Source organism: Protopterus annectens, chromosome 7.part1 (genome assembly GCF_019279795.1).
Source record: "Protopterus annectens isolate FY-2018-M chromosome 7.part1, PAN1.0, whole genome shotgun sequence".
Classification (NCBI taxonomy): domain Eukaryota; kingdom Metazoa; phylum Chordata; order Ceratodontiformes; family Protopteridae; genus Protopterus; species Protopterus annectens.
In genome coordinates, this window is record NC_056740.1 from 5,599,113 (window position 1) to 5,616,459 (window position 17,347).

The 17,347-nt window shown below is 37.5% G+C and overlaps 1 protein-coding gene across 2 annotated transcripts in view; it reads right to left on the reverse strand.

Annotated features, from left to right (window-relative positions):
* CELSR3 (cadherin EGF LAG seven-pass G-type receptor 3) overlaps positions 1 to 17,347 on the reverse strand; it is a 1,979,827-nt gene that overhangs the window by 117,892 nt on the left and 1,844,588 nt on the right. Inside the window, exon 33 of one of the 2 annotated variants that reach the window (XM_044078522.1) lies at positions 4,747 to 4,920. The exons of the other annotated variant lie outside the window; for it this stretch is intronic. Within the exon in view, the coding sequence (XP_043934457.1) occupies positions 4,747 to 4,920 (174 nt within the window). The remainder of the gene's footprint in view (positions 1 to 4,746; positions 4,921 to 17,347) is intronic. 2 annotated transcript variants of the gene reach the window in all.

The window sequence follows — 17,347 nt, forward strand, 5'->3', positions numbered from 1 at the left end:
GTCCTGGGTCCTCTCCTGTTTGGCATCTACTTTTCTAAAGTCCAGACCAAAACCAAGGGACTCTGGCTGACCAAGTTCGCAGACGATTGCAAGCTAGGAGTCATTATTAGCTCTCCAAATTATGTTGACATTCTACAGAAAGGCCTCACGGAGACCAAAGACTGGTGTCAGAACCATGGCCTTAAGCTCAGTGCCAAAAAATGCATTGTCATTCCCTTTGGGAAGAACATGGTACCCATGAACTACCACATCAATGGTAGTCCACTGAACACCAAAGGTGTTATAAGAGATCTAGGAACACAAGTGGATAGCAACCTCTCCTTTGACAATCACATTGCCACTGTGGTCAGAAAATCCTTCTGCAGTATGTGGCACATCTCATTTCAAAGTATTTTGCATCCAGGAAGAAAGAGGTCATTGTCTCTCTGTCTACTATTCCCTCATTAGACCAATCATCGAGTACAATGCCTCTTTTGGCATGTACCTCACTAGACATATGCAACAACTAGAAAGCTCACAAAAATATCTCACAAAGAGGATCCTAGGCCTTAAACACCTGCCCTATGTGGAAAGGCTAAAAAAAACTCCAGCTTTTCTTGGCATCATATCGCCTACTTAGAGGCGATCTCTGCTTGACCTACAAAAGCCATGTCAGACCCAGTGCTGTTAGATATGCTACAGCTAAAGAAATCCCAATCCCTCCATGCCACATACTCCAGAGACCTCAACCTCATTACCACAATCAACAGAACTTGCTGGAGGGACAGGTTTCTAACCCAGATACTGCTTATGCTCTGGAATACCTTACATGACAAGCAGAGCATCTCACTGGCCCTCTTCAAGCGAAATCTTGACAAGTAGATGGAAAATAGAAAATTCACCCTGGGGATCATTTCAGTGGCTCTGCTGGACTGAGGCACTGGGTAATAACATTGGGCGTCATGTTGCCAGGAAATCCTTTGGGCTAGGCTTGTAAAGGCTCTAGAGCCATTAGCCTAGTATACTCCTAAGAGCCTATGGACCTATGAATAAAAGATGGTATGGATTTATCAATCCTTAGCATATTCTGCCCTTGTAACCAAGCATATCATTTAAATAAGCTACTGTATTCTTTTGTCAGGTAGTTATGTTGAGAATTAGTATGACTTTCAAAGACCAGGAATTTCTTCACCCGATTATCTCATAAGCAGTTGTTCCCCATAATGCCTATATTTATATCAATACAACAATAAATGTGAATGTGTGCACAGAATTATTTTAAGAAGCTTTTATCATGTATTCCATCTTTAAATGAACTTTCACTACTTGATTAACTTGGCACTTATATTTTTGCATTGCGTAGCCTTGGCCATAGCATAAGTGCTTTAAATGCAGTTTCTGGAATCTCATTCACCTGTGCTCCACTATAAAGTTTGCATAGAGCAGTGTTATAATTTATTCGCAAAGGAATAATCAGGCCTTTCTTTTTCACCACTTTGTGACAGATTGCAGTCAACTAGAACTTTTCCACAACATTCTCACTTACTACATCCCCTTGATTTTGTTCTTTCCTGCATCAGTATGAAAAAAATGGTTACTCTTAGCACAAGTGCTGCACGTCTCCAATAATCTATACACTTTTTTAGCAAGATGTTGCATTCCATAATGACCACAGTTCTTATAACATTTACCATATGATGAGATCCCATTGCCTTCTGTTAGTGCCTTCTTTACTTTGGACTCCTTTACTTTTCCCAACTTTTTGCGGCACAACTTCCACTACTAATTTCTTAGGTGACTTGGCCATCTTAGTTGCGAGGAACAGTGCTAGAGGTTTCAATACATCTAAATCTTGTTTTCTGAGCAGTCTTTCTTTCAATACATTATCATGTATTTCACACACACTTTTGTCTTTCAACGAAGTATCTATCAGTTCTCCAGATTAACATGTCTTGTCGTTTCTCAATATAGTTACATTTTTTGATTGCTTCTTTGGTTTTCTACATGAATACAAAGAACCTGTAACTTTCACATATCATATTTCTTTTAGATATGCAGTATGCTTCAAACATTTCTATAACTGGTTGTAATTTTTAAGTTCTGTCCATCTTTGAATATAACATTATTATAAACACTAATTGCTTCCTTCTCAGCCATGTATAAGGACAAGGAATCCTTCGGTTTCTCAGTTTTTACTTTCTCCAAGTCTATTGGATTTCTAATACCATGATGGGAATGGACCCCATTCCTAAGTCAAAGTATGATTAAAGTTCATGAAATTAGTATTGTTATAATCTTTGATGTTAACCAAATGTACTCTTGACAGCACCCGCAATATGCCAAGAGTTGACCCCTAATGCGATTCATACGGAGTTACATGTACCAGTGACTTATCTAAATACAACTGTAAATTCTTTTTTATTAGACCCATGGCTCCTACTATTATTGGAAATGTCTGGGTATCTTTTTTCCACATTGCTCTCATTTCTGCCTGCAAATCCTGGTATTTTATTACTTTGTGCCTCACTTGGACGTAAATATGCTTAAAAACACTGTCTGAATGCCCTCCAAATTTTCAGTCACAGTACTATTGAATTTTGTTTTTTTGTTGGGGGGGGGGGGGTTAGTGTAAGTGAAGGAATTTTAACAGGTTAAATTTTCGTAGCAACTTTTTTCACCATAATTTTGCATCATCTGCATTATTATAAATGGCTCAAACTGCTCCTTCCAAATCCACACTTTCCCCCAAAAAACTTCTAATACTATGTTCTTTTTGTATTCAAGGTTCACTCAGAACAGGGCATGTTATTTGGAAGGAGACAAATTAAGTTCCTGAATGTAGCAATCTTGGTGTCCTACTCTGGACATACATCTACAGCAAATGCCAAAAAGAATCTAAAATATTCTGTTTCTACATACAGAGACATTACTGCTTTAGACAATATCTTATGATGCCCTATTCACTAATGATGCTTAATCAATATAATACCTTTCATTAAAGTACTCTGACAAACTGTAATATAACTTGTAAACTAATGAATATTAAAAATAGATATAAAGCAAAACTTATTGAATTAAGAGCAGCTGCCATATTTTCAGTATTTCTATGTCACAATTTTAACATATTCCTTTTCTGGCATTTCATGAGTATAATCTGTGAACACCTTAACATCTGGTTGCATGTTAAAACAGTTCTTATTCCTGTAGGGAGGAAAACTAACAACATAAATCCCTAAACCTTATGACATCTTCATGATGGACAACTAACATACAGACCCCCAAAGTAGCAGACTCCAGTACCACTGAAGAATGCAGTCCCCCTTTGTAGGGCAGCTGCAGGGGATATGCAGAAATGAATCCTAGTAGGTGCTACACAGTGAACTAGGAAGTTATTATCCATCTGCTAAAGGCAACATTACTCACAATGAAGTACAAAGGCAGAACCTGACAGTGATGTGCACCAACATTTCAATGGTTAATACTGCTAATATATTTAATGAACATAAAGGCCTTGGATTCCAAAACAACACAGAGCTCAATATTCTGCTCATATCACACTCATACATGTAGTGGGGCAACACTTTTCCACAGACGCACTTCCTAATTGCAGCCACAACAGTTTTTTATATGATTTAAGAACAATAAATCAAATAAATATCTGTAGAAAAAGGTCACCTGCTTTTCAGCAAAGCATACACTGCATTCATTGTGTTTCAGTTGCAACTTTTCAAAAGGTCTTCTTGAAAGAATATTCTGGGTGTGAAATACCACAACTTCCGTCTTTTAATACCATACCAAGGAAATATATTTAATTTTGGTAACCATACAAGAACCAATATTATTGTGCATCCAGTATATGATTCCTCACACTGGCATGTTAGGTATATGTTAACTGTAAAGTAGAAGCAAATGAGAAGGGTTTTCACTGAATACTGGTAATACTAGGTACCGAGGGGCTGCACCATGTATTCATAACAGTGGGAATTACAACTTGAAGACAGAAAGTAATATTCTTTTAAAAATCACTGTTCTTTTGAATGATAATGTTGGAACTCCCACTTAAACAAATATTGGTCCCTGTCACCTTTTGATGTTGGAGATATTTCTAATAGCAAGACTTTCCAATAGATTATAGCAGTTACTTATACAATGTAATTAAAAATGATGAGGTAGCATGTGGAATATTGCTTGCAAAAAGGGATAGAATGTTAGCTTACAGCTGCCTGTTTCTGATTTCACCTTGAACAGTTCCAAGTTGTTAGAGCAACAATCATGAACCATATAGTACATGCAGGAATAAACCACAGTAACTGACTTGCACATATTTAAGTGAGGTTTAATAGTCAGACAAACAGATTTGGTCATCTGTAGAGACCAGAAAACAAAATTTCATTTTAGGTCTGCAGGTGAATAGAGTGATAGCCACATGCACAAAATTCAACAAATCTTAATGGCCACATTTGTCTCAGAATAAATCTTGGATAACAACATGATGAAGGCTGACAGATGAAGAACATGGAGACAGACAAACATGCCATTTGTAGAGGTGTGGGTGGTACCCTCTACAACGAAAGGAAATTGTTGTGCTAGCACAGAAGGCAGGTTTTGTTTCTGCAGTGTTTTACAATATGCTACAGAGATTGTGATGGCACCTTCGGAGGTCAGCCTTCCTAGCTGTCCAACCTGCTTTGCTGGTATGTCAATGGCTTTGTAATCTAATACAAATTATTTTTTTGAATTTCCATGCACAAACTGCTCAGTACTTACCTTTAGGAGTGGTGTGCACAGGGTTGGTAAGCAGGCGCTCACTGTTGGCTGCTCGTTTAACATGGTGTTGGACCCTGCCCCGAATGCGGACATTCTCCTCGCTCTCAGAGGAAGGAATGGAGAGGCTGCGCTCCTCATCCAGGGAAAGGTCACTGTCAGAGTCTGAGCCACAACCTATGGAGGTAAAGTGGGTGTTAGGAGGCACTCCGTCCCATAGCTACGGTAACTCAGAATATGCTCATGGCACAAGTTGTTCCTGAATATCTGCCTCCATTGATATTCTTGTTTTTGTTTTTTTTTTCAACATGAACTTATTATTAAAAAGGAGGTCACCAGGACACCCTGATAGGTTGCCAATGCAGTATCACGTGAGAGTGTTAGAATGAAGTCAGATAACCAGCAACCAAGATTGGACAGCTGCTCCAACTCTTACATTAGACAAGTAACTGGACTTTTGACTCTTGTATGTCACCAAGAACCCATAACATAGTTTACTGATTTACATAATGTGCTGCTCAATTATCGCATGTACTTGGACTGTGGCTTAAGCTTCATAACACTCACAGATGTCATAATTACACTCAAGAGAGCAGAGAAAAAATTAAGCAGTCGAATATTTTCAAGGTCATATGTAGCATGAATGATAATGTACAGAGAAATTTTAATAACCAGAATATTGACATTTCAAGCATTTACTTGCTGTTCTTTAGTAACTCTGAGGTTTATAAGTTTATACCACAATGAAGTTTGAATATTCCAATTATAAATTCCTCAATATAGTTTTCCATCACACACACAGAGCTATGATAGTGAAAACATAACAACAAATTAGGGGAATAAAGTAGAAATATTGTTACCAGGCATATAATACCTTGTTTTTAGCAATACTGGAACACAAAACATTCCAGAAGATAAAATTAACTGAAATTTGCTGCATAATTATAGCAAGTGCTCTCAGCATAATGGCGTAAACAGAGGCAGGGTTTTCTTATTTGAGTTTAGCTTATATCAGTAACATTTAAAAAGTACATACTTAAATCTATTTCCTATATAAAGGCAAATGTAAATTCCATAGACTCTTCATCTAGCAATGCTGTATTGTTGAACCTAACCTCCCTGAGACTTTACATTAAGGGAATCACTGCTAATAAAGGCCATTCTGTTTTTTGTAAATAATGTTGCTCCAGTTTTTATCATCAACAATAGTTTATTTTTTATAATTGAGGACAGTACATACTTCAGATAAATGTATTATTTTTATATATTTTATGCTGCTAGAAATATTGTGCTATCATTGTAACTGCACTGTATTTCTGTTTTGCTTAAGGCCTGACCAGGGTCTGTAGCTACAGGACATTTAATGACTGAAGCTGTAGGCCATTAAGAACTTTGTGTGCATTGCATTCTTAAGTTAAACTAGTCTTTCTCTGTATTCCACAATTAATTTGTTTAGTTTGGTGGATATTCATTTAAAACCACTAATCAAACAGTTCAGTCATTGTACTGATATTAACTTGTTTTTGTCATCTTTTCATAATCTGACACCTTCAGATAACTGGCCTGTGCACTAGATTCTCTCTTCTGGTTCCATGTTTCCTTTGTTTCTCTTGCTTTTCACTCCCTTGCTATATCCATCTCCTCTCTGTCTTACTTACTTCCCTTTTATTCACAGTTCTAAATCCCTGTCTTTAAATGTAAGCCATGCTTTTCAGTCCAGCACATTTTCATCAGTGAAAATTTTCACTGCATCTGAAGTTTCTGTGCTTCTCTCCATTCTACCCATTAGTACAGCTATTGTCCTCTTACACACATTTTTTATCCCTCAAACTTCTTACTTATTCATCCTTTTAATTCTGTATTCCCATCTACTGTAATTCAAAGATGCTGCTGCTCTATGTCTTCTTTGTTACTGTCCTCCTATGTGCTGATAAAGGATGTTGTTTTGCAAGACATAACCCGCAGCTAGATTCAATACCTGTTACCATATGCAGGGTCTAACTATTCATGTAGTTATGTGGAAAATGTATGTGCTGCTTCTCAGACTGATACTAGCAGATTAACACAGCTCTTGATAATCAATTTTAGGGTTGACCTGCTGGATTGATTTCAACCTCTGTTTTCATGTGATACTGACCAGGGTACTGTTCCTTATGTCCTAAGCATACTAGCAGGTATAATAATAATTTGATTGGCAGTCATGAAGTTTATATCAGTGAATTGTTTACCTGGTAGAAATGTTCTTTCACTGACCTTATCCCCAGCTTCTTGTAGGTGGATGATACTTCTGAGAAGTATCTCTGTTGCTTGCCCCTCTCCAAGTAAAGCTGCAGCTGAACCAACTTACTAACACACACCCTTCCCAGAACAAGACCAGTATCACTTTTACAGCAATTTTCCCTCACTTCATTCTCCTCAGTAGCCAATATGCGGCCATTACAACTTTGTAGCATACTCCCACTGGTCCTACCACCCACCTTTAAGCAGGCTATTTCTTCTTCTCCTTTCAGCTTTTCCCTTTAGGGGGTCACCACAGAGGAACAATGGTCCGCAGAACAATTGGCAGTGGAAATTTATAGTATCAAGTTGCCAGCCCGGTGCTCAACCTTCCACCAAAGGCACACACACACAAATGGCCAATTGTATCCATTCCACCTGCAGCATGCCTTTGGGGTGTGGGAAGAAACTGGAGCACCCAGAGGAAACCCACGCGACCACAGGGAGAACATGCAGACTCTGCACAGAAGGCACCTCAGCTGAGACTCAAACAGGAGAACTTCTTGCAGTGAGGTGGCAACGCTAACCACTGCACCACCGCTGTTGCCCCAAAGGAGGCTAATTAATATATTTTTAAAAAATACCGCCTATAGGCCAAAAGTGTTTTGAACCTACATAATATCTGCAGCAAGATTCATACACCCTCTAGAATGACACAATACAGTACAATCTGGCAGTTACTTACAATAAAAATAAGCTCAACATTTATTAGAATGCATAGCCAGTACATCACCAAAGCAAATCTCCAACTGCATATAAAACATGAAAATGTATGCTGAAAATTTGGCCCCTGTTATCTGGTAGTAATTTGCTCCCAAACCTCAGCCTAATTCTAAAGTTAATCTACTCTTTCACTGACAAACTAAACTGGGAATATATCTATGGAAAGCACACCAGGGGTTTCATTGAGTTACAGATATAACTATTAGAATACTGCCATCAAACCTGCTGAATTTGATTGCTGATCAAACTAATTTAAGACTCAGACTGCATTTCTACATAAAACATAATTAAAATCCAACAACTCTTTACTGTATTGTTTAAGTAAATGATTCTATTGCTTCACATAAACCTGCACAATAAAATAAGCTGGAGTAAAATTAATCTCATGGGGTAACTTAGCAACTAGTGTGCTTCCTAACTACGTGATGGTACAACTGCTGTTAAAGCCATACAATGGAAAATATAACGATGTCACAGCTAGCTGTATTTATATCCACTCAAAGAAAGATGTAAAACTGAGCCAGAAAAGCTATGACACTAGCATGTTAAGTAAAAGAATATGATAAAACTGAGATGGAAAACTACGCCACTTGTTTATGAGTAGAAATAAAAATAAGTCAGGAATGACAAATGTTAGATGAAAAGTGGACAACAATTCCTCCCAAGACCACACCTACAACTCATACAACCTAATAAAATGGACATGTTTTCTTACAAGAACTGATAAGCATTTTGCTACAGTAATGAATTTGGTAAATGCTTCCAATTATCTTACTCTGTGGAATACTGCCTGATATTATGAATGCAGTATCTGCACCTTGAGAGACACTAAGCACACATCAAAGCAAAGGACTGTTAAAGTGTTCTGCACAAAACATTTCGACCAATTGTATGGCTTTGACAGCAGTTGCACCTGCAGTAACTGAAGAGACCTCAGAGGTTTCTAACTAAGAAAGTCAAGGGACTCCAGCACGTGCCTTACAAAGACCAAACTAGAGTCCCTGTCACTATATTTGGTATCATACAGACTTCTTAGGGGAAACTTATGCCTGGCTTACACAGCAATCTCCGACCCAAACCTAATGAATTTGATGCACATCTATAAATCAAACAGGACTAGAGATACCCATTCCAGGGACCTAAATACGGTGTGTGACTTGAATAGGATGTGCTGATGGGACAGATTTGTCTCCCAGCAACTGATGTGTCTTTGGAATAGGCTGCCAATTCATGTGAAGCAGAGCACCTCCATGAAACTGTTCAAAAGGAACCTGGACAAGTGGATGGGGCACAGTAAATTCTTAGTGGGGATAGTGCCCACAACCCTCCTGGACATGGGCAATCATTAATAAATACAATCCTGGGTACTGACTACAGTATCTATGGTATTACATTGGGATGAAATAGCTATGCCTGAAATGACCTCTGGATCAATAGCCTAGTAACCTCCTATGATCCTATACTTAATGATTATCTTAAAGAAGTCACTTGGAGTCCTATGTTAACTCCACTAAATCTGAATGATACCAGGAGTACTTTTCCCATAGTTTTCTATGCATACTTAATCCACATTACCATCAAAAGGCAATTTAAAAGCTGCAAATAGCTAAGGCACAAAAGGATGAAAACACTCAAGAACTGCTCACTAAATACAAACTTATGTGTAAATAATCAAAGAAATCATAAATGACTACTTCAGTTATTTACAAAACAATGACTTGGCTCATTGGAACAGGAGACAAATTCTCTACTACATTCCAGGTGAGCAGGATTACTTGAGGAGGCAAGGAGGGGGAGGAATGAAAAGGCATGACCTGCTTGCCTTCCCCAAGGTGGTGAAAAGGATTGCGTGCATTCAGTGGCAAACTGGATGGTGCTAACTTCCTAATGGAGACTGGGCGGTTCACTGCTTATTTCTCATACAGTAGGACAGTGATCCCTGTTGGGAAGCCCCCTGCAGAAGTTAGGGAACATCCTCCCCCACCACCCCATTGCAGGTACCTCCCCTAGTCCTCAGCAGGTGTGTGTCATAGGGAAGGGGAAACTAAAAGATGAAAAACCTCAAACCACCCCGATGGCTTTCTGAGTGATGGTCCCTCCTAGCAAACCCTCATCCTGATTATGGGAAACAAAGGGCCAACTGGCCCTGAAAAGGGCTGGAGATCAATAGACAATAGAGACAGAGTGCAAAAAATATATATTTATAAAACAACAAATGCGCACACACACACACACACACACACACACACACACACACACACACACACACACACACACACAGTTAATCGAATAACTTGTAAAACTATCAATTAGCTCTTTAAATTAGTCATGTAAATCCATCTTCCATAGAGTGATTCTGCTACTTTTAATGCTAAGAAAATGTTTCTGCACATTTCTTTGAAACCTGTGTCCTTATAGTGTCATTAGTTGCACAAATGACTTCCTCAACCATAAATAATGACTCTGACCCTACTAAATCTAGCACCATCTTCTTACTGCTCTGAAATGGTTATGCAAAATCAAGCCATGCTCATCTGCAAGTCACTTCCTAATGGACTCTGACTCCTATTAACAACCTATAGATATAAAAAAGTAAATGAACAATTAAAATTAGCCTCAATAGAATGTCTGAACACCAGTTTTCACTTCTTACTTTTCTACTATTCTTAAATCCCTAAGATATTCTATTATTCTGAGTAGAAGGGAACACTCTCCACATAAAACTTTCCACAGGTGGAGGATACCACATATACCACTCCTCATATTCTACAATCACAGTAAATATTATTAAAAATAAACTTTTAGTATGTGAATGAACAAATCTGCAATTGTCTGCTATATGATTACAATATGTTGCATTATAATGTGACATCTATAGACCGACTTTTTTCAATTTGTGCCTATAGAGGTAAACATGTTTTTTATTATTTAATATAAGTAGATAATTAACTAATTAATTATGGAGCTTGAAAACATGGCTTAAATGTGGCTTAAAGGGTTTTTTTATGAATCCTGAAAGCATGCCTTAAACAGTCTCTACTTCAGACATGTTGAGCTGGATTTCAAAACTATGTATGTATTTGACATTTGTTATTCAGGTTGGTCCAACTGAGCCAGAAGCCCATTTTCAGTGCAGACCCGAGGAGAAAAGCTCCATAGTAACACAAACAAGAAAATATACTTACAAAACCATACAAAGAATTGCTAGCATAAAGCAAAAGTAGACACATATAAAAGATAGGTAGAATATGTACACAGTGGTTATAACAAGGCAGTTAAGTATTAGTATACAAGAAAATGCACATAAAAAGCGGTTAATAGAATAGAAAATAAAATATACATATTTACATAGATTGTTGCAGCATTGAAAGTGGGGTATGACAACAGTATGAAAGAGACAAAGAGTCATAGGAGTTGTACATTAAGAAGAAATGAGGATATATTTAAGTGGAGTATAGGGTTGGGGGGTTAGGTAGGGTCATGACAGGGGCAAGACCATGTGTTTTGTAGGTAGTGTTTTCACTCTTTGTTGAAATGTTTTAGATGTGTGATATTTCTTATGCAAGAGGGGAGTTTGTTCCATGCCTAGGACACTTGAGTATTTGTATAGGAGTTTGCAATTTTTTTGTTGGGTTTACAGATATCAAGATGTTGATGAGAGTTACAGAGAGGATGAATGGCAGTACAGGACACTAGGGAGGAGAGGGAAGGCAGGAAGCAGGTTTGTAGAGTATAGAATGTGTCATCTGAAACTGTGACAGAGTTGTTGGGGGAATTCTAGCCATTAAAGTTTCTTTAGTGAGTGACAGTGGTGAGACTTATAAGGTAGATTTGTTGCAATGCTATTTTGTTATGTTTGTTCAAGCTTAGATATTAAAGTAGAGTGGATGTTTGTGATGATTGGGGCTGCATAGAATAGGCAAGGTAGGAGGAATGCCTGAGCCAGGGAAAGTTTAGTCTGAAGTAAGGAATTTCCTATTTCTGTATAGTAATCCCAGTTTTTGGTGATTTTATTTATACACTGTTGGATATGAAGGTCAAATTTTAACTAATTGTCAATTATGGTACCTAGTAGCTTAGTGTGAGGTTCTGCTTTAATGATAATATTGTCAAAGGACGAGATGACAAAGTTGCATTTGTGCTGGGATAGAGTATGAGGAAGGAAGAGAAGGAGTTTGGAGTCTTTTTTTTTTGGATTCAAGATAAGCTGATTATCAGAAAGCCATCTTTCCATGGACAGGAAAGTGTTTTGGATGAGTGTGTGAAGGTGAAAAATATTGTTGGCAATGGAGATAAGTGTAGAATAGTCTGCATACTGTATAAGAGATGTCTGGTTGCAAGATGAATATAGGTTATGAGTAAAGATATTGAACAGAAGGGGACCCATGATACAGCTCTGGGGGACTCCAGATTTGATAGTTAGGAAGGGGGAGCAGGAAGTGTGCCATCAGACAGATGTAGGCTGTTGGAGTGATAACTAGACAACCAGCAAAGAAAGGAAGTAGAGAGAACAACCAGCTAAGAAAGGAAGTAGAGAGACTGAGATCAGATAGTTTAGTAAGACATAAAGAGTGAGATACAGTATCAAAGGCTTTAGAGGGGTCAAGAAATAGACAGGATACAAGTTGATTGTTGTCTCTAGCCTCAGCTACAGTGTGGGTAAAAGACAGGAGTGCAGTAGCATCACTGTGGTTTTTCTGAACCTGTGTTGGGTGGAAGTCAAAAGGTTTTCATTGTGTAGTAGTTTGAGTAGCCAAGTATGAATGCATTTTTCGAGAATTTTGGAAAGTGGCGAAAGAATGGCTATGGGTCTGAAATCAGAAGGGTCAGTGGAATTCCTACCTTTATGTAAAGGAATTGTATAGAAAGGTTTCCATATGTCTGGGACTGTGGCTTCTTGAATGGATCTATTTATTAGTACAGAGATAGGGAAGGCTACAAAATCAGCGGCAATTTTGAGGAAGAAGGGAAGTAGGTTATCCGTAGAGGGAGAACAAGGTTTAGGTTTGAGCAGGAGTGATTTGATGTATGCGGTGGGAACTGGTTTAAATGAGAAAGGGCTTCTGTTGGTTGAATTAGGAGAGGTAGAAAGGCGATTAGAGTTGTAGTCTATGTAAGTAAGTTTTTGGATATTGTCTATACAGTAGTTAGGAAAGGTGGCAGTTTCTTGAGGGGTGTTATTTGGGAAAGTGTTGGATGTGGTACGGTTAACTGGGTAAAGAATTTTATTGATGGTTGTCCATCATTTTTTTGGATTGGTATATTGGTTAGATTGGGCTGTGTTGTAATTTTTTTTTTTGTCAATATTAATTTGTTTTTTGGTAAGGTTTCTAAGTTCTTTGTGGTTTTGGAGAAATGCTGAGGGATTTATTTTAAGCTAAGCTTTCCAGATATTATCTCTTTTATGAAAAAGGGATTGAGTATCTTTAGTAAGCTAGGGGGCATAATAAGCTTTTATCCTAATTTTCCCTGTAGCGGCTAGGGGGTGGGGGTTAAGAATGTCAAGGAAAATCTGATTACATTTTTGGACTGCTTTGTTGAGGGAAAGATGACAGAGGAAGTACCAGTCGATGCAAGATTGTCTAGTGTTAAATTTGTTAGCATTAAAATGTGAGAGTTTTCACTGTTTTTTGTATAAGTAAGCCTTAGGTGGTTGGAGGCAGTGGCTTTGGATGTGGGTGGGAAGATGGTCACACAAGGTGTCGGGTAAGGTGCAGGGGTGGTGGTACAGGTTAGGTTTGGTTTTAAGGATCCAGTCTAGGATTGAACTGGTTGTAGTGTTTTTATTTACATGTGTGGGGGAGGTGATAAGTTAGTTGAAACCATGAAAGTTGATGCTGAGATGTCGGGAGTCAAACATTAGTTTAGTCCAGTCAATATTTATGTCACTGTGGATGATTGTTTCATAGGATATACTGTGGGAGATATATGACACTGTGTGCTCAAGGATGGGGATATTATTCCCTGGAGGGATCTACATGGAGGCTATAGCAAATTTTTTGTGTGCAATTAGGTGACAGTTTAGAATTAGTAGTTCACCAGTGTCAAAGTTGGGTAGAGGAATAGGTGGGGGGAGAACTTCAGTTGGTCAGAGTTGAGGACAGCAACGCCTCCCCCTTTTTGGGTTGGGATTCTGTCTGAACAGTACATTATATCCAGGTAGTAAGATTTCATTGTTAGTGATATGTGGTTTTAGATATGTTTCAGATAAGGTTAGGATGTATGGGGAGGTGTGGGCAATCCATGAATGGAGTTCGGTGGTTTTACTGACAAGACTTTGAATGTTCATTGAGTAGATAGATAAAGTTTTGGGGGTAGGAGAGGTGGGGACAGGGGGAGATGCACAGCACAATTGGATAGCACAATTTGCAAAGACCATCATGCAGATGGTGCCCCCCCCCCAGCTGCATGCTATGCAGTATCAGTTTTTCTCTGTCACCCAAAATCATATACTGTGTGGTATCAATATCTTTCTGCCACTGAAACACATGCTTAGACATTTCTATGACATGTCAGTGGCAGTACTGCATTGTGTAGCCATGACTTAACCCTACAGACAATATCCATCCACTACCTATCCCTTTTGATACAATATCTGTCAAGTCCAGTGAGTGCCATGCCATACTGTATCAGGGTGTCATTTAGTTTATCATTCTTGGTGGTAAAGAAACTGTCATACCACTGTCTTTGGAGCACCAGCTAGTAAGATAATAACATCATGTAATATGTACCATCAGACCTAATGGCACATATCATTAACAATGATGTGCATGCTAATGCAACATATGAATATACAGTACTTGTGATACCTTGCACAATGACTAAAATACACTGCTCCATTAAGCAAGCTGAAAAAATTACAGAACATTGTAATCTACTTATTTTCACAATACATGCACAACACTGGCCTCTCCCTTTACCTAGCCATCACTCTAACCCTAACTTGCAAACACTCACACATGCACACTCTCACCCGAATACAGAAACTTTTAGTATAACCAAATGTTTCAGCATTAACACAAACTACTACTTACTGTCACCAAAAGCACGTCCCCATTCCATGTTCACATGCAGCACATAATGCTGATCCTACACCCTCTCTTCTTTTTGTCACAGTTATGTATAAAGGACTCTTGCCAAATTCTACCCTCCGCTGGCTCACCTCCTAATTACAACTAATAGCCAATATCTTCTCTGCAGCAAAGACACAAACTGTGCATCTATGGTTAAATCACTTTACACCTTAAAATGTACAGAGACAGATCCTGCATAGAACTCAGTCACTCCGGCTGCTAGCAGTTCATCTATTATTTCCTCTATTAAACCCCCCACCCAGAAATAAAACATTATTTTATACTGTTTTAAACTGACGCAATGCCATTGCTTAGAAAATCTACCATAGCTGCCCCACTTAGTTTGCCATTCCTTGCATTCTAATATGGTGGCCTTGTGTTACTAATTTAGCTCTAAAATCATCATAATGTAAATGTTGTACCCATTCTACATGCAGCACTCAATCTATTTTTTTTCTCTGACTTGTTATTGCTCTTTGCCTGCACTGATTTTATTTCACAGTGTTTTTGCACTCAAGTTTAGTATAATGATCATATCAACTGTACCAGTATTGCATGACAGCATTTGCTGACAGTGAGGTCATGGCTAAAAAAGGATCATTTGACAAGTCCTTCTACCTAGTTAACAAAAATAAAATAAATTAATAAAATATATGTGTGTATACATATACACCTACATAGCTATATATGGACATACACACGCACACACACACACATGCATACTATATATATATATATATATATATATATATATATATATATATATATATATATATATATATTTATATATATATTTACATATATATATATGTGCATTTGTGTGTGTGTGCGTGTGTGTGTGTGTACACATACATATATGTGTGTGTATAAATACACATACATGTTCTAAAAATTACAAGTTACATCACTTTATGACAGCTAGTCTAGTGTTATTTTATTAGTGTTTATAATACACATGCATCCTGTAAAACATACCACTGCCACATATACAGATACAGAGATTGACATGCCATTAAAGTTTGCTATTAATTAGTTACCGAATACAAAGTACAAGGACTGAACTAGAGCAAAATTTCATCCACGCAACTTAGGACAACTTCAAACTTTTATTTAAAAATAAAATACATATAAGATTAAGCACGTTTATCTCTCCATGCAGATTTCATCAGAATAACATCACTAGACACATCATATCCTTAGATATCCAGCCTTACTCTTCCGTTTTTAAAGGGACAGGTACCTAAAAAGATGTGCTAGTCTATGCAATTAATGTACAACATATTTTCTCACTAAAACAATTAAATCCAATAAAAAATTCTATAATAATCTAAATATAAACATTTTTAGAATAAATCCAATGCTCTTACTAAAAATTATTTTATAAAAATGATAAATTATAATTTGGCAGCTCTTAACCTTGACACAGATTGAATCAAGATACTTTTGTTAAGCCCTGGGGGTGTGTAAGCATTTAATCTTACCTGCCACAAAAGTTCCCTATATTTAAAAAAGTTTTCTCACTTGCCACCCTGAAGATTCTCATCAACTTTTTCTACAATCCCGAAATAAAATTTACTGCAGTCTTGCATAAATAAGCATGTTTAGCTAAGGCATTACTATTTTTTTCTTCTGAATATCATAATTATGTTCATAGATTCTCTTTTCATATTACCAATAAAGAAACACAAACATTTTGGACATTTTGCCAAATACACAAGTCCGAAAGAGGCGCAACTTCCTCTTTTTAAAAACACAATGAGAGATGCACCATTCTTTAATCTAATAGCCCCTGTTTCATAATATATGGGCCCTGCTTGCAAAATCCACATTTTGATGATCCCTCTTTATTTACCCTTATTCCTAAAGTTTTCTAACATAATAGTTAAGGTGTTTACTTTACAGACACAAGGTGTAAGGTTTGAGTCTCACATGGGGTAATTGGCTAGGCTTAAAATGGCTCACAAGAGCAGTTAGCCTGATACTAACCTATTTCTTAAAATTAGATAAAGACTTAAATATAAATAGGGGATCATTTCCTGGAGTTATATAAATTCCTTCATACACTTTCAAAATCTTTCATTTCTGCCCAATAATATTTTAACAGCCTGAGAACACTCATTAAACTGCACAACGCATACTTTCTCAAATTTATCAGAAAAATTAACATATGTAGAAGGGCTTTTCTCCATTCCTGCAATGCCACTACCCAAGAGGGGCTTGAATTTTGTCACCACTAGATCTCTAACTCCATTAGCAATTCATCAACCACAGATTTCGGGTGTCCCCTTTCCATATACATCCTTTACAATTTTATCATTTGATTTGTAAGTCATCCTGGGCAGAAGTCATTCTATCCACCCTAATTCTTTGCCCTTTCACTAGATTTCTGTTAAAGAAAAAAAGGGTAGAAGCTATTGAAGTACAAGAGTTGTTACAAATCAATTTCTATAGATCTTGGATTTAAATCAATTATCTATGTACTAAATACTAACATCTAAATAATTCATACTGTTCTTCTCATAGTTATAAGT